Here is a 25941-nt window from a genome sequence, read left to right on the forward strand (position 1 = left end):
TTGACTCAGTACAGAAATGTTTAATGGCTGAATTGTACACTGGCTCTGTGATATCTTCATAAAGGCAACTTTCATGTTTCAAAAATAGATCTGATATATTTACATATTCATAAATAGGTAATGTGAAAATGTCCCCAATGCACATGGCATCCTTGGGCTGGCAGTGCTGCATCTGTCCAGGCCCTAAAGGGGTGAGAATCTGGCTAGAGGCCCACTGCTGGCAACATCCTGGAAGCAGGTGACCAATTCAATGAGAAACCGGGGTTCCCTATAGCTCCCCCCAATTGGGGCCTGTGCCCTTGGGGACAGACCCTTACCCAAGGGGACGTGGAACCCTTTCTCTGGTACCTTTAGTGGCCAACACCTGAGACCTTTCCTCTCTACTCCTACTACACTCTGGCCCTACCCAGCCTTTTCCTGTGGGCAACTCCTTGCCTCCCCAGCACTCTAACCTCCACCTGCTGTTTGGTAGTTTATAAACAAAGGAAGATATTAAACTTCTACTGCCCCAAAGGCCCCAGGCTACTGGGGGCCAGTCAAGCCTGCCCAGGGGAAGCAAAGCTGATTTTGTTTTCCCAGTTCACACACTTCGTTTTCTAGCACTCAAGTCCAGGCCTTTAACAAAGCCCAAGGCCCAGATCAGGTGCCTCTGCTGAGGGCCTGGGCCTAGGACCCTGGCACTAGTATCTGAAGATGTGAGCCTCTGAAGGTGAATGGGATGGCCAAAGCTGCTCTGCAGGAACCAGCTTCAGTCCAGACTTGTGGCCCTCCCAGGGTACAGAATGAGGAGTCAAAGAACTGTCCGACAGGGCAAGTTCTAGAGATAATAAGGCTTGTGGCGGGGGAGGAGCCATCTCCCCTTGGAGATGTGTCCACTGGGTCATTTGTGGGATTCTGTGCTGTGAATAGAAGGCAGGCAGGCAGAGGTCTGGGAGAGGGAAGCCAGGCTGACTCAGACAGGACAGAGTAGAAAGAAGCTGGACAGGCTGTGGAGGCCATGGTTATCCACACTGATGGCCCTAACTTAGGGCACTGGCCTGGCCTGGCCTTCCAGACCTGCTGCCTGGCAGTGGAACTGGGGCCACTGAGGACAGAAGGGTGTTTAAATGAGAGGACAGGGTGGTCATCGGGGCAAGGGTGGGGGGATACAGGGCTCAAGGGGATGTTGGTGTCTGGCTAAACTCTTGAGAGCAGGGCTGCTCCTGTTCAAGAGCACAGGGGCAGAGCCTCACACCTTCAACACCTCGGGATTGTGAAAAGGAAGTGAACTTCCTGAGAACGGCGAAGGATGTGATCTCCCTGGTTGCTGGGTGAGCCAAGAGGCCATCACAGAAAAGGCTCTATGGATCCAAGCAGGGCTCTGTTCTCTTCCGTTTTGAGTTAGCCCTTGTGGGATGCATACCTCCAGCCCTTCGAGTGTGAAAGAGGCTCATGGCCCAAGGTGGCAAGTGAGCCCCATCACCCGTAGGTTGCCATCCTGTGAAGGAAAGGGTAGAAATCTGTATAGAGCAGGCTCCTGACCTCCCTTCTCTAGGCCCTGAGGATGAAAAGGGCCCCAATGTCCTGGCTGAGCCCAACCCTGATACTGCTGCAGAGAAGAGTGAAACTTCTCTAGTGTATAGCTATGGCAGGGTCAGTCAGTACCTAAGCTTGGATGGCCAGGCGTGTCTTGAAAACAATTTCTACTTGAACACCAGACACAGGTCCAAGATGTGTGGCAAGCTTCCCACCATTCCACAAAAGAACAGGGTTCTGAGAACTCCCCTTTCAGCCTGAGTGTATGCCTCAGCTCTGCCTTCCTAACCCCAGAACAGCAGTCTCAGAGTGGCTCATGGAACACGATGTTCCAGATGGTTCCATGTACAGTCTGAAGGACACTCTCAGTGCTGGGAACTGTGCTCATGAGAGGAACCCAGGCTCTACCAAGGAGGGGTCAGAGAAGGAACCAGCTCTTTCTGCCAGGAACTTAAGCCAACTGAAACCAGCAGGCACAGCCCACGGCCCCACTCTATCAGGTCCAGGAAAGCCAGGCAGTTGCTACTTGTACCTCCCACAGTATACAGCCAGTAATCCTACCTGCAGCCCTCAGAGCAAGTCCTGACACACTCAGGGACCTTCCTCCTCACTAGAACCAGGCTCAACCATCCCACAGACTGCCTCCTGACTGGAAGGGGACCCGTAGGTGCACATTCAGCCACCAGTGTCTAGCTCTGCTTATCTCAGCCACCACATTCTATCTCCTTAGCTGGATACAGCTGCCGCAAAGCCCTGCTTCTGGCCATGGCCAGATCTGCCCAGGAAAGGGATGGACAGACCGGAATGTTCAAGGTGAGCAGCAAGGATAGCCTTGGGGGTAGCACAGCCCCTCTCCATGATTGGACTGAACCTGGCCCAATGGCTAATGTGGACTCCTCCTGGGTCTAAGAGAAGTTTCTTGGGAATGCAGGGGGACGGTCTACACTGAGGGGGTAGAAAGGCATAACAGGGTTAACATGAAGAGTCTAGGATTACCTTGGAAACATCCCCTGGCTCCCCAGTCCCAGATCCCTGCACCCATTTACTTTGATCTCCAGTTTTTCCTTCTAACCCAAAGAGACAGTGGTAAGGACTGGAGGTGGGGGCAGGAGAATGGCAGGATCAAGGACTGCCAGGACCTCATGTTTTTCGTTTGAGAAACTGTAAGCCAGACCAGGATGATCAAGGAACTGGAAGCAACTGACTATGGCAGGGAAGATTTCTACATAGTAGGCAGGGCTGGTGTCCACAGGTCCCTCAGGCCTCAGCCTCTGGGACACAACATAAGCTGCTTTTTTGTTTTTGTTGCTGAAGAATGAACCCAAACACTAAGCATCTGCCCGACCAGTGAGCTGCCCCCTGCAAGTTGCTTCTTTTCCCTTAAACATTCATTTTCCTATCTCACCTCACCCCCCAACAGCACTAAAAGATTAGCTGGTTTTGCAACCTAACTGGCAAAATTTTAGGCCTCAAGCCAGCAGGAAGTCCCCCACTGGCCACTGGCCATAACCCTATACTTAGGCTGATGAAAATGAGAAGCTACATGGAAAACCAAAAAAACTTGACGTCTTAGTAAGGCATCAAGCCAGGCCCCAGGAAGTTGTCTAAGAGCTTCAAGCTGGCAGTGAAAGGAGGACACAGCTTCCACCTGGATAAGCTCAGGCTTCCCAGGAACTAGGCTTGGCACCAGTATGTTGGTCTAGCTGATATGCTTTCTGAACTCCAGACAGAAGCCCAAGAATGACCTGGAAGAACTTGTGGTGCCAGCCACATCTCTCAAGAGCAGCAACCTGCTGTACTACTGCAGCAGTCCAGGCACGATGCAGTCCCACCACAGTTCTGTCAGGTTCAGGCTAGTCCTGGAATGTGTAGAACATGGAGGGCTTGGATAGTGGCTGGCAGGATGGTCCACACCCTGCCCTGGGCCAACAGCCTTCTGTACAGGGTGCCCTGCTTGCCCCTTCCCACCCAGCATCCAGGCCAGGGGTGCAGAATCCCTCTAGAAATCCAATACCCTAGAAGGTGGGCTCGAGGGGGCTAGGCTTGGCAGGCTGGAGACAAAGGAGATGAGATCCTGGCCTGCCTGCCCTGCCCCCCAGTCAGCACCCACAGCCCCAGCTCTCGGCAATGTCCTTGCTGTCCAGCTGGATATGATCGGTGCCCTTCTCACTGAACATGGGACCTCCATGCCTCATGATGAGCTCGGTGGCCACCCTCATGAAGGCTTCTTCCACGTTGCTGGAGTCCTTGGCAGAGGTCTCAATGGCACAGAGGATGTCATAGTGCTCAGCCAGGCTCTGCGCCTCAGTCAGTGGGACCTCCCGGAAATCAGCAAGGTCTGACTTGTTTCCTGTAGAGAAAGGCCAGGTACAGGCTTATGGGTTCCAGATAAGTACAACCCACCCGGCAGAGCCACACCAAGAACTACAACAGAAGCCCTCTCACCAGATACACGTAAATGGTAAGTGACCTTTCTTAAGATAGTCTCTTTCAACCTTTTTTTGAGGCAGAGTTTCAATTTAAACAGTCTTGCTATGTAGACCAAGCTGGCCTCAAACTCACAGAGATCAGCCTGCCTTTGCCTCTGCCTCCAGAGTGCTGGGATTAAAGGCATGCACCCCCATGTCTGGCCATTAGCCATTAAAAAAAAAAAAAAAAAAAAAAAAAAAAAAAAAAAAAAGAGGGTCTCACTGTGTTGCCCAAGCTAGACTTGAACTTGCAAATTCAAGCAATCCTCCTGATTCTCAGCCTCTTGAGAGCTGGGACAAGTGCAGGCAACAAGTCAGGTGCCTTCTTTATTTTTTTATTTTATTTATTATTTTATATGTATGAGTGTATTGCTTGCATGTATGTGAGTGCACCCATGTCATGCAATGCCACAGAGGCCAGAAGAGGGCTTCAGATTCCCCTGGAACTGGAGTTAAGGACGGTTCGTAGCCACTATGTGGGTGCTGGGAATCAAACCCAGGTCTTCTGCAAGAGCAGTCAGTGCTCTTAACTGCTGAGCCATTTCTCCAGCCTGCCTTCTTTATTTTAAAACTCTTATTCTAGGCTAGTAAGATAGCTCAGCAGGTTAAGGTGCTTGCTGACAAGCTTGACAAGTTTGATAGCCTAAATTCAATCCCCAGTACCCACATGGTAGAAGGAAAGAACAGACTCTGTAAGATGTTCTCTGGGCTCAAAATATGCACTGTGGCATACCCATATCCACATACGTATACAGACATACAAATAAATAAATAAATAAATGTTTTTAAAAAATTAAAGCTTTTGTTCTGGGCCAACGAGATGGTTCAGCAGGGAAAGGCACTTGCTTCCAAGTCTGGTAACCTGAGTTTGATCCCAGGGACCCACAAAGTAGGAGAGAATCAACTCTAACAAAGAGTTGTTCTCGACCTACACACACGACACGGGTACACTCACATACATGCAGGCAACACACACACACACACACACACACACAAAAGCCCTTTGGTCTCTCATTTTATTTTCTTTTTATTCCTTTGCAGTGCAGGGGATGAACCCTACAGTCTCATGCATACTAAGTAAATGCTATACCACTGAGCCTGAGAAGCAGCGCCCAGGGTCCTTTAGCCCTAGAAGATCTGGACAAGCAACATGACCCCTAGGTGAGTCACTTCATCTCCAGGTCTTGATCTCCCTCAGTCTTTCATACCACCTCAGCAAAGGATGAAAAGACGTCATGACCTGAGAACACAACATGGGGCGGGTGATCCTCAAATGCTGAGGTTAACAAATTTCATGTTGCTTCCTTTTCAAAACAATTATTTATTTATTTTTATGTATTTGTTTTACCGGCATGTGTGTAAGTACATCACCTGCCTAGTGCCCAAGGAGGCCAGATGAAGGTGTCACATCCCCTGGAACTGGAGTTACAGATGGTTGTTAGCTGCCATGTGGATGCTGGGAACCAAACCCAGGTCATCAAGAGCAGTAAGTGCTCTTAACTGTTGAGCCATAGCTCTCTTTTTTTTCTTTTTTTGGTTTAAAGTTTAGAATGCTTATTATTTGTCTGTTCCTATTTTCCTTAGCTATGTTTTTATTATACCTTTTTATTTGCCCCAAAGAATAGGAGATAGAACCCACAACCTTGTACATGTTGGAGAAGTACTCTCCACTGAACAGTACTTTGGATTGAGCAGAACTATCCACTGCACATGCTCCAGCCCTGTAGTTTTATTTTTCTACTTCTCTGACAATAGAAGCACAGGGTTCGAGTTATCTACAAACAACAGAACAACCTTAGCTCTGCTAAGGGGTGATATCTTTTCATCACCCTCTGATCTACTGAGTTACTCCTGGACCCAATTTCTACATGAAATTTTTTAGTCTCATTTTATTTACAAAGTGAGTATAGGGAAGGCAAAAAAATCAAAAAGGTTATACAAAGATAAACTTTCCTTGATAACCTTAAACCACACGCCAGGCAATTTCTCTGTGTAGAACTTATTTAGATCTTTGTTTCAACAAACTGGGGGGGGGGGCACTCAGGACCAATTAAAAATTTGAGCACAGATCATCTATGGATGTCCATAAAGAAATCTCAATATTGTCAAGACTTTTTTTGGTTTTGTTTTCCATTTTGGAGACTAGGTCTTACTACATTGCCCAAGCTAGATCCAAACTCCTGAGCTGAAATGATTTTCCTACCTCAGCCTCCCACATAGCTGGGACTACTGATGCATCCCACCTCACTTGGTTAGGAGATGTCAGTATTTTTAAATGTGAAAAATTGTATTATAATGTAAATAGTACTACAGTATACCCAACAGACTTAATGGTTTGGTGTCTGAGAAGGGTCCCAAGCTAAGACAAGGGAAGAGTGACAAGGGTAGAGATGAGGTGCCAATTACTGACACAGGTGATAGTCGCCTGGATTATACTACCCTAGCATAAAATATTTTGCAACAGAACATTTTCTAGAAATAGCAAGGCTAAGGGGAAAGCAGATGGGTCAGGTGAGGAAAGCTCTTCTTGCCAAAGCAGTGCAGATCCAGGGGGCACATCCACACCCACAGCAGGCTGTGAAAGGCAGGATGCAGGTCACACATCACGTACTACCCTAACTTGCCTGGAACAAATCAGGAACCACCAGCCTGATCATAGGAGTGAGGCCCCACAGATCACACACATACTAAAAAGCTTCCTGAACCCAGGTCTGGGAAGTTTGTATCAGTGGAAAAGGGGGAATGGAGGTAGAGAGCATCTTTGCATCTGTGGCTCTTGAAGAGAAGTCCCTAGACCAGCAACATGGGTGTTGCCTGGGAACTTGTTAGAAGTACCCCATGTGGGCCCCATCCAGCCCTTCCAAAGGCAAAGCTCTGTGTTTCAGTAAGTCTTCTAATTGATTCTGAGACCCACAAGCAACTGAGCCCCTGTAGCACAGTGAGACAAAGCAAGCCACTGAATTACAGCCAACAAAACTCAACTCAAATCTCAAGTCTGTTTATTAACAGGCTGTGAGGCTTGGATAAGTAACTCTACCTCTTTAAGCCTGGGAGAAGGCAGGGTTACAAGGGCCAGAGCTCATATCACCTCTGCAGATGAATGAGTATCACTTGCAACAATTGGTCTTACGGTCTGACTATGGCTTTTGTCCCCTCAGAAACTCCTACTGGAGTTTAGTCTCTACTGTGAGGCATAAAAAGATAGAAACTTAATCCTACTGTGGTGCTGGAGGGGAGAAGGGTCCCATGATTGAATCCTGGTGGTTTTATGAAAAAGAGAAGATGCAACACATGGGCACACGGCCTGTCTCCTGTCATGTGATGCTCTGAACTACCCCAGGACTGCTGGCTAACACTAGATGCAATGGTGGGCCTTGGACCTCTCTTTACAACTTATAGTGAAGAACAGGAAGCAGACCACACACAGGGACTACAGAGCAAATTCCAGGCTTCCTTCTTGCTTTCTAACTAACCTGAACTTTTTGTTTTTTGCTTTTCAATATTTTAGTTGTTTTTTTTTTTTTAATTTTATGTGTATGAGTGTTATGCCTGCATGTAATAAGTGCACCCATGTCGTGCAATGCCCACGGAGGACTGAAGAGGCTGTCGGATCCCCTGGAACTGGAGTTACAGACAGTTGTTAGCTGCCATGTGGGTGCTGAGATTCGAACCTGGGTCTTCTGCAAGAACAGTGTTCTTAACCACTGAGCCATCTCTCCAGCCCCTAGTTATTTTTAATTTATGTGTATGAGTGTATTGCCTGCATGTGTGTAAGTACATGCGTGTCATGCTCATGGAAGTCAGAATATAGCATCGGATCCCCTGGAACTGGAGTAAAAGATAGGTTGTTAGCTACCATGTTAGCCACTATGTAGGTGCTGGGAAGTGAACCCAAGTACCCTGCAAGAGCACTCACTGTTCGTGACCACTGAGCCATCTCTCAAAACCACTGAGCCCCTGGTTTTGGTTTTTTGAGATAGCCCCAACTGGCCTGGAATCCACATGTAAACCAGGCTTGCCTCAATCTCTCAGAGATCCGCCTGCCTCTGCCTCCCAAGTGCTGCAATTAAAAGCATATGTTACCACACCCAGCTTCTAATCTGAATTTTGAGTTAAACTTTGAAACCGACAAGAGAGAGCAAGATTGCAAGCTCCTGGCTCCACTTCTGGCTCCCTTCCTGGCCAAGCTCAGTGATTCCCCCTATGCAGGCTTGAAAAGAGAGGCAGAGACAGGAGATAGGATTTGTGGTCCCCAGAGCCCTTCCCAGTCACCGTCCCCAGCTCACCAATCAGCAGCTGAACAATGTTGGAGCCTGCATACTTCCTTACATCCTCAATCCAGTGAGGCACTGACAAGAAGGTGCTCCTCTTAGTGATGTCATAAGCGAGGATGGCCCCATTGGCACTGCGGTAGTAGCTCTGGGTGATGGTTCGGAACCGCTCCTGGCCGGCTGTGTCCCAGATCTGTAGCTGAAGAAAGGGAGCCTTGGATGAACCCAGTGACAGATGCCAAACACAGGGACAGAGAGGACAACCCCAAAGACCCATGTTGAGAACAGTGGGTTAACTGGCCTAGAAAGTGGCACACAGGAACAGAACTCTGAGCCCTTAGAGAGCAACTCGGGGCTGGAGAGAGCGCTCAGTGGATAAGAGTACTTGCTGAGAGCATCATAAGGATCAGAGTCTGTTTTTTTGTTTTTGTCTCTTTGAGACAGGGTCTTCCTACAGCCCCAGCTGGCCTTGAACTATGTAGATCAGGCTGGCCTTGAACTCACAGTGCCTCCCAAGTGCTGGGATTAAAGGTGTGGGCAACCACACCCAGTCCTCTCTTGCGTTTTTCTTTTTAACAGTGCTGGGAACCAAAGTGCTGGCAAGCATTCTATCACTGAGCTATATCCCCAGCTCAAAGTCCTGTTCACTTCTCCTCACTGCAATTTCTCTTCATTGCCTGTCATCACACACACACACACACACACACACACACACACACACACACACTCATACATTATAAACAAGAGGACAACTTGCAGGGACTCTGTTCTCTCCTTCCACCATATGGGTCCCAGGATGAAACTCAGACTTAGTGACAAGCCTTTCTCCACTGGGAGTGTTTACTCTGTCTTCCTCACGTGAGTTCCTTAAGGAAAGGCCTGTGTCTGTCTGGTTTTCTACTATCTTCTCAGGATCCCCGACAGTGCCTAGCATGGAGAAGGAGCAAAATACAGATACAAGTTAGAGGAAAGGATGCTGTTTCTACTGAGAGCCTGGCCTACAGTCAGAACACAAAGCCCCAATTCCTGACACTGTGGATCAATTTGAACACTGAAAGCTGAGAGCCCTTTTCATTGCCTAGAGTACATAATCAGCCTAAAACCACCCAGAATACCTGCCACACTGATACTACCCCCAGGCCCTACCACTGTGCTCACTATACGGGCCAGTGGGGCTTGGTTCTGCACACTCCCACCTGGGACAAACGGCTTCTCAATCCTTCCCCACCAAGCCTTCTCAGCTTGCATTCAACACTTAGGGGAAATTCTCCAGGATACAGTTATCTGGCGTATGTCCAGAAGCAACTAGGGGGCCCAGAGCATTGCTGAATCACAGTGAGGTTAGAAAAGGGCTCCCTGGAGCACACATGCTCAGAAAAGGGCATTGCCCCTCCTGTGCCACTCAGTAGGGTTAGGCAGGTCAGTTTCAGTCCTGGGTTTCAGGCCATTCTTCTGACTGGTAAAGGGACAATGAAGTCACCATCCCTGGTGGGGGTGGGGTTTCTTTTTAGCTCTACACCTAATAACTCCCAGCCTATGCTGGCCCTTAAGTCTTCACACTCGCGATGAGTCAGCCTTGTCTTCATCTTCGGGACCTTTTTCAGGTCAGGCTGTACCATTTGGATCCTTCTACTCACCCTTAGGACCCCAAGGTAGCTCTCCTACTAAGCAGAAGTAACTTCTTCCTTTCACGCTCCTGCCTCTGTAACAGCTCATGCCACAGAAAGCATTATCTATTTCACTCAAGTGATCCATGCCAAGATGACTTTAGTAGCTAAGCAGAGAACAGGAGATAAAAGGAGATAAAGACACACTCTCTCTCTCTCACTCTCTCTCTCTCTCACACACACACACACACACACACACACACACACACACACAGTTCTTGTCTTGTCCTGTGTTGCCTTGCCTTGGGACTCTGACAGCAAGGAAGCTGATGCAATCAATAACCCTGAACCTCCAGAGTTGGAGCCAATAAACCTTTTCTTAGTCTTTTCTCCAAGCCTCTAGACCTCTTTTGTTTATAAAGCAAAAGAGGAAGAAGAATGGAAAGGGGAGGAGAAGGAAGAGAAGGAGGAAGAAGAGAAGGGAGAAGAGGAAAGGAGGAGAGGGAGATGGAAGAAGACATTCCATATAGAGAAAATTCAATAAAAAGACAAAGCAGCCATGTTGCCTTCAGGACAAACACGGTAGGCTTTAGAGTAGGAATCGTCCCAGAATTATTGTATGTGACTCTAGGCTTATCAGCCTGTCTCAGGTCATTAAGAATGGGTCCCTTACTCCTCTCTGTGCCACCAGTAACTGGCACAGTGCCTGGCACGGAGCAGGCTCTCAACAAATCAGGAAATGATGGAAAGCAGATCTCAGCAGTCAGGCAGAGGCAGGGGACTACAAGCTGCTTTCCAGGGATTCATGGTCCATAGTCCCACTGAGTTGAATGGGACCTACATGGCCATGGTAGGAAATCAAACCTGTTTATTAGGTTAAAGGTACCACTGGAAGTTCAGTTAAAGACTTGTCTTCACAGTCCTGACCTGTCCCACCCAAATAGGAACAGAGGAATGTGTTTGAAATGTTTCCTGAGTAAGGAAACAGGCAGTGGAAAGTTCCCTTCTTCTTTACCTTAGAAAAGGACCTTGGAAAAGTTACTTCTCAAGACAAATACTAAGATGGTCAGACTGACCTAAATACAAGTTGCTGAGCTATTTTTTATGATGTCTTGGGACATGAGTCAAACCAGGAGGTAGGAGTTTGAGGGCTCCTCCTCCAACCAGCCTCCTCCTGCTGTGCTTAGTTCTCCAGGGAAGAGCTTAGCTGCAGGTTCACAAATGTTGCAACCCCCCCCCCCCGCCAGTGTTCTTTACTAACAGGTGAAAGACACCAATCACCACCCCCATGGGCAGTGAGGTGGGTGGACACGTGCCAATCAGCTGTCTGGGGTCCTTCTGCTCTCTCTAGATAGGAATCATGAGTAGGCAAGGCAAAGGTCTTCCAGTGCTGGCAACCTTCCAGTGCTGGACACCTGAGAGCGCAAGCCCTGGGGCTGGAATGGCAGACTTAAGAGCTCACACCTGAGAGCTTCTCACAAATGGCAGACTGCTTCCAGCACCCCTTCTTCCCTTACTGGAAGATCAGACCATCCCCTTACTATCCAAGGAGCCTCCTCCATGGCTTCTTCTCTGCTGCCACTCAAACACCACAACTGCAGCCTCCTTGCAGCACCAGGGGGAGCACTTGGGGTACAGGTACCCTTCTAGTCACCTGCCCCAGTTCAGATGGGCACCAGTGGGCCAGGACAGCACCAGATAAACAGGAGCTATCAGCTCCTCATGGTGATTGTGCCTTTCAGGAAAGTCTTATAACAAGAGCAGCGTTCTTAGAGTAGTGGTCTGCAGAGCTTCCACATTAGTCTCTAAACTCAAGCTTTCTCTACCCGAAAGTAAGTTATTTTTGTTTCAGTTTGTTTTAATACTGAGAATTGAGCTAAGGCCTTGTGTGTGCTAAGCAAGTGTTCTGCCACTGAGCTACATTCTCAGTTCCCCCCTCCCCACAAGCCTTCTTATTTTTCTAGAGCCTCAGCCACAAGGATCTGGCATACAGGAGGCTCAGATACACGTCATAGGTTGGAGTCTCCCTACCTCTTAAACCACTCTTCCTGTGCCCTACTACTTTGGTAATGAGAAAGTGGCCCACGCTTGGGACCTCAGCTCAGTCTTGGGCCCTTTTGTCTTCTTCTACTCCACTCAATCACTACATCAACACACTTCCAGACAGCCTCCCAAGGCTCCCAGACAAAGCTGACCACTTTGATTCCTGCTTTCCCCAGAACACAGCGGACATTATGCCAAGAGGATCAGGTTGGCCTGGGAGTGTTCCATGGCTGCTTCCAGCTGCATCCGCCTCCTTCCATGCTTCTGTAGTGTGACACACATATGGTCATCGCATCTGAGGCCCCTTTTATCCCTCCTCCTTAGGAATGATCCATCCATCTTTCAGGACCTCCATGAACCCACCCGTCTTCATGGCCCCAGGGAGAATAACTGCTGCCTGCTCTGGGCTGCCCTAGCACGCAACACATATCTCTACAGGTGCCGGTTAGTTTTAGAGCCACCTGGGAAGAGTGAAACTCAGTTGAGGAATTTCCTCCATCCGACTGACCTGTGGCCACATCAATGAGGCATTTTCTTAACTGCCAATTGATGTATGAGGGCCCAGCCCACTGTGGGTGATACAATCCCTGGGCAGGTGGGCAGGCACGTATAAGAAAGATAGCTGAGCAAGCCAAAAGAAGCAAGTCAGGACGCAGCATTCCTCCATGGTCTCAGCTTTAGTTCCTGCCTCCAGATTCCTGCCCTGGCTTCTCTCAAGGATAAACTGTGACTTAGAAGTATAAGCCAAATAAATCCTTTCCTCCTTAAGCAGTGTTTTATCACAACAATAGAAAGCAAACTAGAGCACTGTATTTCCATGACAGCTGTGGTCACCACAGGGCCCTGTTCCATAGTAGCTGTCCTCACTGTCAACACTCTGCCCTGCTGTTGCCCTAAAATGTATGTCAGGTGCACGCTCCACTGGCTATCTCAGAAACCCCATTCACCACAGCGACAGCAGTAAGAGTATCTCATGCTGGGTACTTGTTTGCACATCCATCCCCCTACCTGAGATGAGCCCTGAAGAACTGGAACTGCCTCTGCTTTACCTTTCCCACTTTGGGACCTAGCAGACTGTCTGAGAGAAGAGGCCTTGAACAGGCTAAGCATACATACTACCAAGTAAGGTGCCCCAACCCTAACGCCATGGCTCTTAACATGCCAAGAGGACCCAGGGGATGACTCAGTGGGTTAAAACACTTGCTGTGTAAGCCTGGTAACCTGAGTCCAATCCCTGGAACCCATATAAAGGTGGAAGGAGAGAACAAACTCCAGAGTTGTCCTCTGATCTCCACTTGTGTATTATGGTGCATTTGTCCCTCCCCCATATCTCTCTCTCTCTCTCTCTCTCTCTCTCTCTCTCTCTCTCTCACACACACACACACACACAATAAATTTTTTAAACATACCAAGAAACAAAACAAAGAATAATCTTTAGTTTTTTGAGGCATAGTCTCATTTAGCACAGGCTGATCTTGAACTTACTATCTTCTTGTCTCTGCTTCCCAAGTACTAAGATTAAAGGTATGTACCACCAAGCCTGGCCAAGAATATAAAAATAGAGAAATATGATGGTGCTAGCCTGACCATATGACACGTGTGGCCTTGTAAGGAGCCTGATGTTATAGCCTCCAGCAAGTTTCAGGATGTAGAACACATCACCTGTGACACCCTCTCCCCAAAAGTCTAACCTGAGACTTACTGAGCCCCTCAACTTCAATTCCAGCTTACAAGAAATACAAGGGATAAAGGAACAAGTGAAAAGATACCATGAAGAAAACCTTGAGAATCAGTAAAGCAGCAGCAGCAGCAATGAAGAAAACCATGAGACTCAGAGAAGGAGGAGAAGGAGAAGGGAAGAAGGAGGAGGAGGAGCAGCAGCAGCAGCAGCAGCGGTGCTGTAGACAGACCAAAAAAGGCACAGCAACCAAATGCAATGCACGGCCCCTCAGTGCATTCTGCAGAAAACACTGTATCTGAGGAGATGGGGAGGAGGCTAGGGATGTGGCTCGGTGGCAGAGAGGCTGCTTTAGAGCACATGAGGCCCTGGGTTCCACCTCCAGCGCCTCCAAAGTAAATGAGACAGAGAAAAAAGATGTGTGGAAGTTTCAAATAAAGTAGACAGTAGATGGTATTATGAAAATAATCTTGAGTGATCAGAGCATTGGACTTCTTATGATTCTATTCTTAAAAGCTGCATGTCAAGGTATTCAGGAGTAAGTATATCTCCAACTTAATTCCAAATTTGAAAAGTTGAGGGGGCTGGGGCTGGAGATGGCTCAGTGGTTAAGAGCACTGACTGCTCTTGCAGAGGACCTGGGTTCTAGTCCCAGCACACACATGGCGGCTACAAACCGTCCTTAACTCCAGTTCCAGGGGAATCCAAAGCCTTCTTCTGACCTCCATGGCATTGCAGGACATGGGTGCACTCATGTACATGCAAGCAATACACTCATACACATAAAAAATAAAAATAATATTTTTTAAAAAAAGAAAAGTTGAAGGGTATACTTATTGACAACAGAGCTTGCTAACACACATGAAACCGAGTTCTAGCCACAGCTCTGAAAAAAAAATAATGTGGAAGGAAAAGAGAATGGAGGACAGATGCTACATTATAGCTCCTAGCCTGTACAATCTCCAGAACAGAGGGTGGAAAAAGTGACAAGGGGCTAACCAGATTTCCAAACTCCCTAGAACTGCAGGAATATAGACATTCTCATGTTGGTTACACCTACCAAGTCCAGAGTTGGATGAGTGAAAAATTGGCCCATGCTTAGTAGACATGCTAAGATAAAATTTCAGAACACTAGAAACAATCTTTTTTTTTAAGTCTTTTTTTTAAGTTAAACGTTTTCAAAAAGAAAAAGCAAGTAAACAATACTCCAACCAGAGCCAGACTTCACATCAATAGTGGCAGGTGCCTTATGATTATAAAGTATTTTTTACTTAAATTTCTGCCTCTAACCAAACTAGTATGTAAAGGAGAGGAAAATAAAGTTAATTTTGAATATATGATTACTGAAGGTTTATCAATGACAGTGTTTCTGCAAGAATCACTTGAAGGATGGTGAGATGGCTCAGCAGGTAAAAGTAAATGGACTCTGAGGGCATCTACACTCATATGTGCATAGACCCCAGACACCACACTCTAACACACACACACACACACACACACACACACACACACACACAATTAAAAATAAAATATTAACAAAAATAAATACATTTTCTTTGATGGGTGTTTAAGACAGGATCTCTCTGTAGTCCCAGCTGGCCTGGAACTTACTATGTAGACCAAGTTGCCCTTGATCTCACAGAGATCTAGCCTCCTGAGTGCTAGATTAAAAGCATGTGCCACTATGTCCAGCTAAATAAATACATTTTTAAAGACTAATTTGGGTGTTGGAGAGATGGCTCAGCAATTAAGGGCATGTACTGCTCTTGCAAAGAATCAAAGTGTGGTTCCCAGCACCCACATGAAGCAGCTCCCAACCCCCTATAACTCCAGCTCCAGAGCAATCTGATACCTCTGGGGTCTTTGGGAACCTACACTTACATACACATACCCCCTTCACTCACACATATACACATAATTGAAAATAAATGCTAAAAAAAAATTTTGGGACTGGTGGAGATGTTTCGATTATGTGGGCCTTGCATTTAGTTCCCAGCATCAAAAGCTCACCCAATTTCTATAATCCTCAACCATAAAAAAGGCAATCATAGAGGTTATCTGGTTTGAAATGGGTTTTTCAGAGAATGAGAGATTCTGGAGATATAGCTTCAGCATCCTCATTTAACATACAGGAAACTGCTGCAGGGAAGGGAATAACTTCTCCCTTTAAGCTGCTGCATGTGGATGTTAGGTGTCCCTGAAAGTCCATGTGTTAAATGACGGGTGACCAGCTCCTAGCACTACTAGGAGATGACAGAACCTTCAGAAAGTGGAACCTGAGGCCCAGCATGGTGGTATATTCCTTTCAACTCGACACTCAGGAGGCAGAGGCAAGTGGATCTCTGTGAGTACTAGGACAGCATGGTCTACATAGTGAGACCCTATCTCAAAAAGGAAAAAGAAAGAATGGAAGAGTGAGGGACGGAGAGAGGAGCCTGGTAGAAAGAAGTTGGGTCATTGGGAACATGCTCTTGAAGTACTGAATCTCCTTCTCTCTTCTCTCTCTCCTCTCCTCCTCTCTCTCCAAGTCTTTCTCAGCCACATGTTCCCATCATGACATACTGTGCTATCACAGGCCCAAAGCAGCACAGGTAAGTGGACAGAAGTAGCTAAAACTGTGACCCAAAATAATCAATTCCCCCTTTAAGTTGATTCTTTTCAGGCATTCTATTACAGTGATGAGAAACTAATGCCTGTGGGCTGGAGTCAAAACTGTTAGGCCTCTCAAATCAAGAGGCACCTTGTCCCCTTAAAAAGCAGTCAGTTTAACCGGGCATGGTGGTGCACACCTTTAATCCCAACAGTCGGGAGGCAGAGGCAGGCAGATCCTGTTGAGTTTGAGGCTAGCCTGGTCTACATAGAGAGTTGCAGGCCAGCTGGGGCTACAGTGAGACCCTGTCTCAAAAAGACACACACACACAAAAAAAAAGCAGTCACCTTAAAAAACTTTAAAAAAAAATTGTTTATAAAATTAAGCAAACAGGATTCAGATGTGACGGATCATGCATACAATCTCATCACTCTGACACCTGCCTTTAATCCCAGTACTTGGGAGACAGAGGCAGATAGATCTTTGTGAGTTCAAGGTCAGCCTGCTCTACATAATGAGTTCCAGGTCAGCTAGGGCTACAAAGTAAGACCCAGTTGACAAACAGCCAATGGGCTGGAAAGATGGCTCAGCGGTTAAGAGCACTGATTGCTCTTACAGAAGATCCCTAATAACCGTCTGTAACACCAGTTCCAGGGCATCTGACACCTTCTTCTGACCTCTACAGGCACTGCATAACATGGGTACACTTACACACATGCAGGCAATACACTCATACACATAAAATAAATAACAAATACAACCAAACAAAATAAAACAAAAATAAATAAGTAAAACCAACAGATGTGAAAGATCACTCCTGCAATCCCATCACTCTAGCACAAGCCTTCAATTCCAGCACTCTGGAGGCAGAAGCTGGTGGATCTGAGTTTGAGACCAGTCATCTATATAGTGAGTTCTAGGCCAGCCAGAGCTACATAGTGAGAGCTTGTCTGAAAAAATAAAAAAAGCCAGGCATGGTTGGAGCACTTGGGAGGTAGAGGAAGGAAATCTGAGTTCAAGGCCAGTCAGGACTATATAGTTAGACCCTGTGACAAAACAAAAAAGCATGAGTAGAAGAAGCCAGGTGTAGGCAAGCCTGTATAGCCTCAGCACGTGAGAAGTTGAGACAGGAGCTTGCTCTAAGTTTGAGGTCACCCTGGGCTATATAGCAAATACCAGGTCAGCCAAGGTTACAGAATGCTACAGAATGAAACTCTATCTCAAACAATGACAACAAAAAAAAGATATTCAATGGTCATTTTCCCAACTGATTTGAATGAACAAGGATTTGTTTATAAGCACTTAGCATTACAATGTTGATATATTACTGCTAATCAAAATGCAAATGATCTATGATGACCAGATTTTACTTTATTTAAAATATTTTTTTTTACATTTATTTATTAGCACTGGGGGGTGGGGGGGTGGGCATGCGAATACCAGGGTGCAATTGTAGAGGTCAAAGGGCAGCCTGTGGGAGTTGATTCTCTCCTTCCACCACATGGGTCCCAGGGATCACACTCAGGTGGTCAGTTGTCAGGCTTGGCACCTTTACCCACTGAGCCATCTCACTGGCCCTGATAACCAGATTTTAAATTGGTGCCCACCTTCCTCATTTATTTTGTGAGCTTGCTGGCAGTGGTAGATACAAGGAGGGGGAAGGTCCTGATAAGGAGCCAAAAGGCTAGGCTCTGGTTCACTGCTTGCCACATCCAGGCCTCCTTTCCTGCTCTGCACAATGGAGACATCTCCCACAAGAGTGACTACAAAGATCAAATGGAATGATGCATGAGGAAAGTGGTGAAAATAGATAAGATGCACATGTGTGAAAGATGGTTGTTCTTCATGCTACTGACCTTTAGGAACCCTTTATCCCAAAGTACCCAAAGAGCCAGGCGTGGTGGCACACACCTGTAGTCCCAGCGCTTGGGAGGCAGAGGCAGGTGGATCTCTGTAAATTCAAGACCAGCCTGGTCTACATAATGAGTTTCAGGACAGCTGGAGCTTACAGGGAGACCCTGCTTCAAAAAGACAAAAAAAAAAAAAAAAAAAAAATCCAAAGTACCCAAAGAAACTACCCAGAGCCAGATGCAGTGACCACACCTGTAATACCATCACTGGGAGGTAAGGCAGGAGGATCACAATTCAAGTTCATTCTGGGGTATAGGGTAACACTTTATCTTAAACAACAAAAGGGAAGGGCAAGGTAAAAGACGGAGAGGGAAGGGCAAGGTAAAAGACGGAGAGGAAAGTGATTCATCTCCAAATGTCACTGGCAAGTGAGCTGAGAGCCCCCCATCTCCCCATACCACTCCCTCTCTCAGGATGTGTCCTAGTCTGTTTCTTCATTGCTATGACAAAACACTCTCACCAATACTAACTTGGGGAGGAAAAGGTTTATTCAGCTTACATCTTCCCAGGTCATCAAGAAGCCCAAGGTAGGAACTCAGGAAAGGAACCTGGAAGCAGGAGCTGGAGCACAGGCCATGGAGGAATGCTGCTTACTGGCTTGCTCCCCTGGCCCCTGCTCAGCCTGCTTTCTTATACAACACAGGCCCACCTTCCCAGGGGTGGCAACACCCACAGTGGGCTGGGCCCTCCCACATCACTCATCAATCAAGATGCCCCATGGACATGGCCACAGGCCAGTCCAATGAAGGCAATTCCCCAATTGAGGCTCCCTCAACCCACGTGTGTCAAGTTGACACTAAAGCTATCCAGAACAGGATGTAAACACCAACACTTGCTGATGATCCACTAGGGCCAGATCTGTAAAGCCTCCTTAGAAAACCATAAATTAGAAGAGGTGCCATCATATGTCTAAGGGTTTAGCTTGCCTCTGTGCAGTTCTGAAGCTGGCCCTTTTTCCCTCCCACAAGAGCACAGCCTGAGGACTGTAAGAATCCTCAGGGGGCAAGGTTTATTTTACAATGAGGATGGTTGCCATTGGTATCAAGAACAGATTTCTTCAGACAACCACCGTGACCTAGAACTTCTCTTATCTAACAGTCCTTTTGCTATTTCTGAGCAGAAGTGAAAAATTCAAGTTTATATTATCCAAATAGGAAATAGACAAAAGCAAAGCCAGATCCTAGACTGGAAGGACTAAGAAGACCAAAAAAAAAAAAAAAAAAGTCTGGTTTAGAGGTGTAGTTCAGGAGGAGAGTATTTGACTAGAGTGCATGGGGCCCTTGGTTCCATCACCAACACTGAAACACACATACACTTCCTTTTAACCTACCCTGCATCCACTTTGGAAGTGACAGAAACAGCTATGAAAACAAAAATCATTTGTAAGGCCAAGAGCAGCATGAGTTAAGGTCAAAGATCTGGAAGCCCCAGTCCAAAGCCACAGAATTCTATGAAGAGATCTGGCAGCGGCATCATCTCCCCCCAAGTGGCCAGCAGGCCTAATGAGGTCAACTACAAGGGTGAGTTCCTAACCAGGCTGGGTACTCCCTGAACTTAAGCCTGTGTGCCTGGTGATCTGCAAAACCACGTTTATATAACAGACTTTTGTGTTGCCTAAGATAAGAGTAAAGCAGTCAGAATGGGCTAAGGATTTACAACCAGCAGAGATGTCCTGGGCGAGAGTGTGATCGGGAGGACTGACAAAAGCAGGAGAAGCAAACCCAGTCATCTTCTGAGGCACTTAGACAGGAAAAGGGCAACAACAGTAGTAACAAAATAAACCCTTTCCTTGTTTACATCGTGAATTTTGACTTTATTTACAACACACTTTGTGGACAAAAAAGAAATAGGGCCACCAGGCACGGCAGCACATGCCTTTAATCCCAGCACTTGGGAGGCAGAGCCAGGCCGATCTGAGTGAGTTTAAGGCCAGCCTGGTCTACCTAGAGAGTTCCAGGCCAGCTGGGGCTACAGGGAGACCCTGTCTCAAAAAGACCAGCCCCCTCCAGCCCACTCTTCTGTAAAGAAACCCTCATACTATGCTCTGTTAGCAAACCCAACAAACTAGTTAGGACTTTCATAAAAGAAAAAACAAAGAACAGAGCTAATGGAAATCTTCATTATTCTAGCAAAGTCGACCCTATGTTGGCAAATCCTTTGGTCTTTGATTTTTTTTTTCCCCCCAGTCTCTTTGAGACAGGGTCTCCTGTAGCCCCAGATGGCCTGGAGCTTGCTATGTGGACCAGGCTGGGCTGGAGCTTACAGAGATCTGCCTGGCTCTGCCTCCCAAGTCCTCTGCTGGGACTGACTGAAGACATGTAGCCCAGCTTTGGTCTTTGATTTCTTATCCCAACTTTTCCACCCTTAAACTTCATTGTATATGGGGTTTGTTTTTTTTTTTTTTTTTTTTTTTTTTTTTTTTTTTTAACACAGACCTTTTAGTTTCTCCTTTTTGTTGCAAGGCAGAGGCCTTGAAGCATTTGGGGGAACTCACAGAGATCCACCTGCATCTGCCTCACGAGTGCTGGGATTACAGGCGTGCGCCACCACGCCTGGCAGTTGTATATGTATTTTTATGTAACTTGCTTCAAGTTATTTCTGGAAAAAATGTGTTAATAGTTGCCTTTCTTTGGAATAATAAAAATATTTAAAAATTTAAAATAAAGACTCCCCTCCCCCCAAAAAATCTGAATGTGGTGGCCCACCCCTATAATCCCAACACTTAGGAGGTAGAGGCAATGGGATTACGTGTTCAAGGATCATCCTCAACTACATAGTGAATCTGAAGCTACATGAAGTCTGGCCTTTAAAAAAACCCAGAAAATAAAAGGCCCAAATGCTTACTCTGCTCTCAGTGAGGTCACCAAGCCTTCAGAACCTCAGGGTCCTTTTCTAGGATCAGACAGAAGGTGAGCACTGAGTCAGTCAAACCCTAAATTCAAATCCTAATTTTGACACTGACTTATAAGAGACCTTGAGCAAGCTGGTCACTTCAGTTTTCTTGGCTTCAGTTTCCATTCTGTATATATTAACCAGTAAATAGGCATGTATTGAACACCACATGTCTGCTGGACAGACTAACTGGATCTCTTATGTCTGTAAGGAGTTTATCTTCTACAGGAAGAGACAAACCAAGTAATTTTAAGTCCAAGTAAGTAGATAAGACAATGAGAAAAAGGACCTGGGAGGTCAGAGGCGGCCTCTGTTAGAGGGTGGCATTCACACTGGGCCCTGATTAATGAAATAATGCTATATGGGGATCGAGGAACACAACATGACAAGTTGGGGAAACAGATGCAAAGGTCCTGAGGCAGGACAAGAAAGCTAATGAGGTCAGAGAATACAGAATAGGAGACACAGTGGAGGAAAACAAAGTTGGAGAGACAGACAGGGGTCTATCTCTTCAAGTAGGATAGTACTCTGGTTGCAACGGGAAGTGAGTATACAAAGGAACTTCTTTCAATCTATGATTTCAAACTTCTTCCATTTTAGCAGAGTGAAACCGAAACATAGAACTAAAGTGGTTTTACTCTGACAATGTGAAGCTAAGCCCCTGCCTTCCTGGTCTTCCCAACTCCTAGGGTACCTCTAACCTCAGAAGAGCTGAAACAGTAGTTTCTCTAAAGTTCGTCAAACTCTTACAAAACCTAGATTGGCTTAGTGGTACACCAAGTCCTGGGTTCAATCCCGGACACCACAAAAGGATAATTAACAGCAACTATCCCTTGGGTCTATAGAACATGCCCATAAAACAGCTAGCTCACAATAGCTTCTAAAAAGAGCAGCCCACACAGCTCTGAGGTATTACCACATACACAGCTCTGTAGCTCTGAGGCCCCCAGGATGCCTCCTGAGGAAAATCTGGAATGACCACAAGGAAAAGAAACAACAAGCTGACCAGCCCTTTATTGCATAACCTGAGTGCACAGTCCACCCTGGGCTGCACTAGGTGACAGGTTGTTTTCTCCACAGGTAAACAGGAGCACTGCCTGCTCCTTGACCATGGTCAGCACAGGGCCTCCATACACACACTGGGCAGAGGCCAGCAGCTATCCAAAAGGAAACCATTGCTCTTTGTGCCTCTTATTTTTACACTGTAATTTTGAGTGTGATGCTGGCATTATCAGAGGGCACAAACTCAACCATGAACACACTCCACCCATGTCTGCCCTTCCCTGGCCACCTGCTCCAAAACGACAGTCCAGAACAACTAAGGCGCCCTGCCTGCACCTGGCCCTTGTCCATCCTGTGGAGACCAAAATACACTGAAACTCAAAAGACTGTTTAAAACCTTGTAGGCAAATCTTCTCTAGCGACACTGTGGTCATAAAAATGACTGTTGACTTACTTTTTCTACAGGATGGAGAGGAGGGAGGCAACACCCAGAAATTATCCCAACTTTACAGAAACAAAGAGCTAAGTATCACAGTCAAGGGCAACAGAGAGCACCCAAAAAGGCAGAGACTCCTATTCCCTGGCTTCACTTCCTGAATACCCAAAGCCAAGCAGTCTTAAGCGCTGTCCTTAAGATCATAGAGAACTTGAAACCACGAAAGAATGAGAAGGGTTTCTGTAGGCTGCACTTCAGGAAAGTTACTGAGTGCTTCCATGAGCAAAAACAATACTCTCTGGGGTCCAGGATGCTACTCTGTTAGGAAGGACAGACACCTAGGTTAAGAAACTAATCTCAAAAGCCTGGTGTGGTGGTGCAAGCCTTTAATACCAGCAGAGGCAGGCAGATGTCTGAGTTCAAGGCCAGCCTGGTCTGCATAGTTAGTTCAAGGCCAGCTGGGGCTACAGGGAGACACTGTCTCAAAAAAGATCAAAACAGAAAGAAAGAAAAAGAAACTGATTTCATTCATCACAAATATTTTTCAACCCACTGCCAGGACACTGGGCAACCACATCCTGCATTTTCTGCTGGGGTCACTGCCAAAGTTTGGTCCGCTCCCCCACCTTCCGGTATAAATGAAGTTTACGGTTTCTATCCAAACCCAGCTGGGAGGGAGGGGGCCCGGGTCAACAGAGTTCCACCTCTAGGTCCATAGAGAGACTGCAGGGAGGCGTGGCCAGGACGGAAATTCTGACAAAAACTTTTGGCCCTCCAGCCCTAGCCGCCATCACTTCCTGGTCCCTCCTGGTCACGGGATAGCAATATCTGGCCCGGCTCTCCCTAGAGGGCCGCGTAGGAGTCCGTCCCCGCATTCCGCCGTGCTCACGCTCGCGGGCAAGTTATCTCGGCGCGGAGCTACGCGCCCAGAGCTCCAGGCCCGCTTCCCCACCCCACCCCCGCCCCGCGGCCCAATCCCGGAACCCGAGGCGGGGCTTTCGGACCTGGACGGATCGCCGACCCCAGGCCCAGGCGCGCTCCGACGGAAGGGGCCGGGAAAGGGGACCGGACAGAAGGCACCCCCTGGCCGCGCCGCTCCCCACCTTGACCCGCTTGCCCTGGATCTCCAGCGTCTTCATGGTGAAGTCGACGCCGATGGTGCTGCCCTGGCGCGCCGAGAAGACGCCGGTCTTGAAGCGCTGTACCACGCACGTCTTGCCCACGCTCGCGTCGCCCACCAGCACCAGCTTGAACAGGAAATCGTAGTGTTCGTCCTGGTCCCCGGGGCCCGGCCCAGCCATGACTTCGCGGGCGGCACTCGGGACACAGGGACCGGCCTGGGCTCAGCTTCGCCGCGGCCGAGCTCCGCACTCCAACACGCCGGCGTCCTGGCGACGTGGAGCAGCCGAGGTACCTGAACCCCGCCGCACCGCCCCCGGAGCGCCCGGCCCGGCCCCAGGCGGAGCTCGCGGCGGGCCCTCGGAGCCGCGCCGGGCCAGTCGCACCCCAGGCTGCCTGTGGCACCGCCTACAGGGTGGAGCGAGCGGCAGTGCTCCCCGGCCCCGCCCACCTCTGCCTCGGCCCCAGCAAGGACCTGACCCCCCACCATAACCCACGCCTCCTATCCTAGCGTCTCTCCACCACTCCCACTCGGGGTTAACGCGGCCCGGACTCCGCCCCCAGCACCTAGGTCCCGCCCTTAGCCCGACCCCCATCTCGACCCCGCCTTCGGCACGGCAGTCTAGACGGAAGTCTGCTCCGCCACTCTTCGTAGCCTGCAGCTGGCTCCTCTCTCATCCCCTCCTCGCAGCCCCCGCCAGCCGCGCCTGACCCCCTTGGGGTTGACAACTGCCAGCCCTCGCCAAGTTCATCCCTCCCCAGTCCCTCCGCTCGGACCTAGGTCCGCCTCGCGCCCACCTTGCACGCAGTCAGGAGCAGGCAAGAGGCCTCTGTTGGGGTAGCTCTAGGTTAGGGTAACCTGTGCTCACTGACCAGCAGGCGAGGCAGAATCTTTCCCATTATCCCCACATCCTAGAAAGGGAAAAAGCCCCGGTGGCGCGCTGCAAAGGAGGCTTCCCTGAGGCCAAAAATGAAGACGGAGAAGGGCCAGACAGGAGTTTCTGCACCTTAGGACCGGGCTGGCTGAGCTGGAACAAAGGGCCCGGGTGCCAGGCAAAAGCCTAAGCCTGAGAAGAGGAGCAAGGGAGACCAAGGCCAACCAGCTCCTAAGTTGGGCCAGGAAACCAGAGGTCAGAGAAATGGGACCCAAACATCTGTAAGGAGCTAGAAGCCATCCCTCAAGATAATAGGAGATTTAAGCCGGGTGTGGTGGCATACGCCTTTGATCCCTGCACTCAGGAGGCAGAGGCAGGCAGATTTCGGTGAGATCCAGGCCAGCCTGGCCTACATAGTGAGTCCGAGGCCAGCGGTGGCTGCAGGAAGACTCTGTTTCAAAAAAAAAAAAAAAGATAAGAGGAAATTCAAAGTGCCCTGTCTTCTTCAGACTGCCCTCTGGGCCCTCCAAGCATATTTATTCAATAAATTTCATGAATGGTTATTACAGGCCAGGCAACTGTGAGATGTATCCATGAACAAAAGAGACAAAAACCTAAACCTTCCCCAATAGAAAAGGGAAGAGGACTGGACTTCCCAAAGCTTAAGGAGACCATAGAGAGCAAGTCCACAGGCACCACTACCCTTGAGGCCCAGGGTCTCAGACACTTAATCTTACTGACTGTCTAGCTATCTGGCTTGCCAGTGAACAGGGGCCCACTTCTTTCTATGCCCTTGTCCCCTCAAGGCTGCAGTTACAGGAATGTGCTCCTATAACTAGACTTTTATGAAGCCCTGAAGAGCCTTATTGGCCATGAGGATGAGGTGGCAAAGGTGGACCTATGGGGAAAGCAGAAGAGTTGTGTGTGTCCAAAGAGTTGAAACTCCATTCCTTTGAGAAATCCCCAGGAATTCTAGAGAGGAAACCCCAAAGTGCCACTGAAAAATTCTGAGAGCTTTGTGGGTAGTAGAGAACTGCCATGGCAGGAAACTGCCTCCATTCCAAGATGTACACTGAGCAAGATGTACGCTGAGCAAACAGAGTTGGTTCCAAGGGTGGGAAGTGCCTCCACCTGTGCACAGGTCACAGGATGAAGGAGAGGGGGAGTCCACAGTGGAGCGGGAAGGGTGGACATGGCTCACTGGCCTCTACTTTGCCCTGGACTGGAAATGGTGTGGGACAGAGGTATGCTGGTCTAGATATGGACACTGTCAGAAAATCTATCTACCACTTTTATCTCTGGAATACTAAAACATTTTAAAACTGATCTATGAAGCCAGGTGTTGGTAGTACACACCTGCAATCCCAGCACTTGAGAGACTGAGGCAGGAGGATTGCCATGAGTTCAAGACCAGGTTAGTCTATGTAGGGATATACAGCAAGGCTATCTGTCAAAAAACAAAAACATCGGACCCAACATCAGGTTGCACAACTCAGGAAATTTATTAAATTCATTAAAAATGGGGGCTGGGGAG

At 48.0% G+C, this 25941-nt stretch overlaps 1 protein-coding gene across 4 annotated transcripts; it reads right to left on the minus strand.

Moving 5' to 3' along the window:
• Positions 1–25188, minus strand: Rab43 (RAB43, member RAS oncogene family). 4 transcript variants are annotated; one of them, XM_029561320.1, is made up of 3 exons: positions 23418–25188; positions 8270–8447; positions 1–3865 (listed from the first exon to the last, which is right to left on the minus strand). In XM_029561320.1, exons 1-3 carry the CDS (start codon positions 23712–23714, stop codon positions 3615–3617), a joined length of 726 nt encoding a protein of 241 aa, XP_029417180.1. In that variant the 5' UTR covers positions 23715–25188; the 3' UTR covers positions 1–3614. The 4 variants fall into 4 exon arrangements, with proteins under 4 accessions (XP_029417180.1, XP_029417179.1, XP_029417181.1 ...); XM_029561319.1 differs by having other exon boundaries at positions 8270–8453; positions 23418–25187; XM_029561321.1 differs by having other exon boundaries at positions 23517–25173.
• Between the last annotated feature and the right edge of the window lie 753 nt (positions 25189–25941).

Source organism: Nannospalax galili, unplaced genomic scaffold (genome assembly GCF_000622305.1).
Source record: "Nannospalax galili isolate Female #2095 unplaced genomic scaffold, S.galili_v1.0 scaffold332, whole genome shotgun sequence".
Classification (NCBI taxonomy): Eukaryota; Metazoa; Chordata; class Mammalia; order Rodentia; family Spalacidae; genus Nannospalax; species Nannospalax galili.

What these genes read in the sequence shown, in the direction of transcription:
- Rab43 (XM_029561319.1), bottom strand. Translation starts at nt 23,714, where the DNA reads ATGGCTGGGCCGGGCCCCGGGGACCAGGACGAACACTACGATTTCCTG. An exon ending in GGGGTCGGCGATCCGTCCAG is followed by an intron (nt 8,454 to 23,417) that starts GTCCGAAAGCCC and finishes CCCTTTCTTCAG; the next exon opens with CTACAGATCTGGGACACAGC. An exon ending in CATTGTTCAGCTGCTGATTG is followed by an intron (nt 3,866 to 8,269) that starts GTGAGCTGGGGA and finishes CTTTCTCTACAG; the next exon opens with GAAACAAGTCAGACCTTGCT.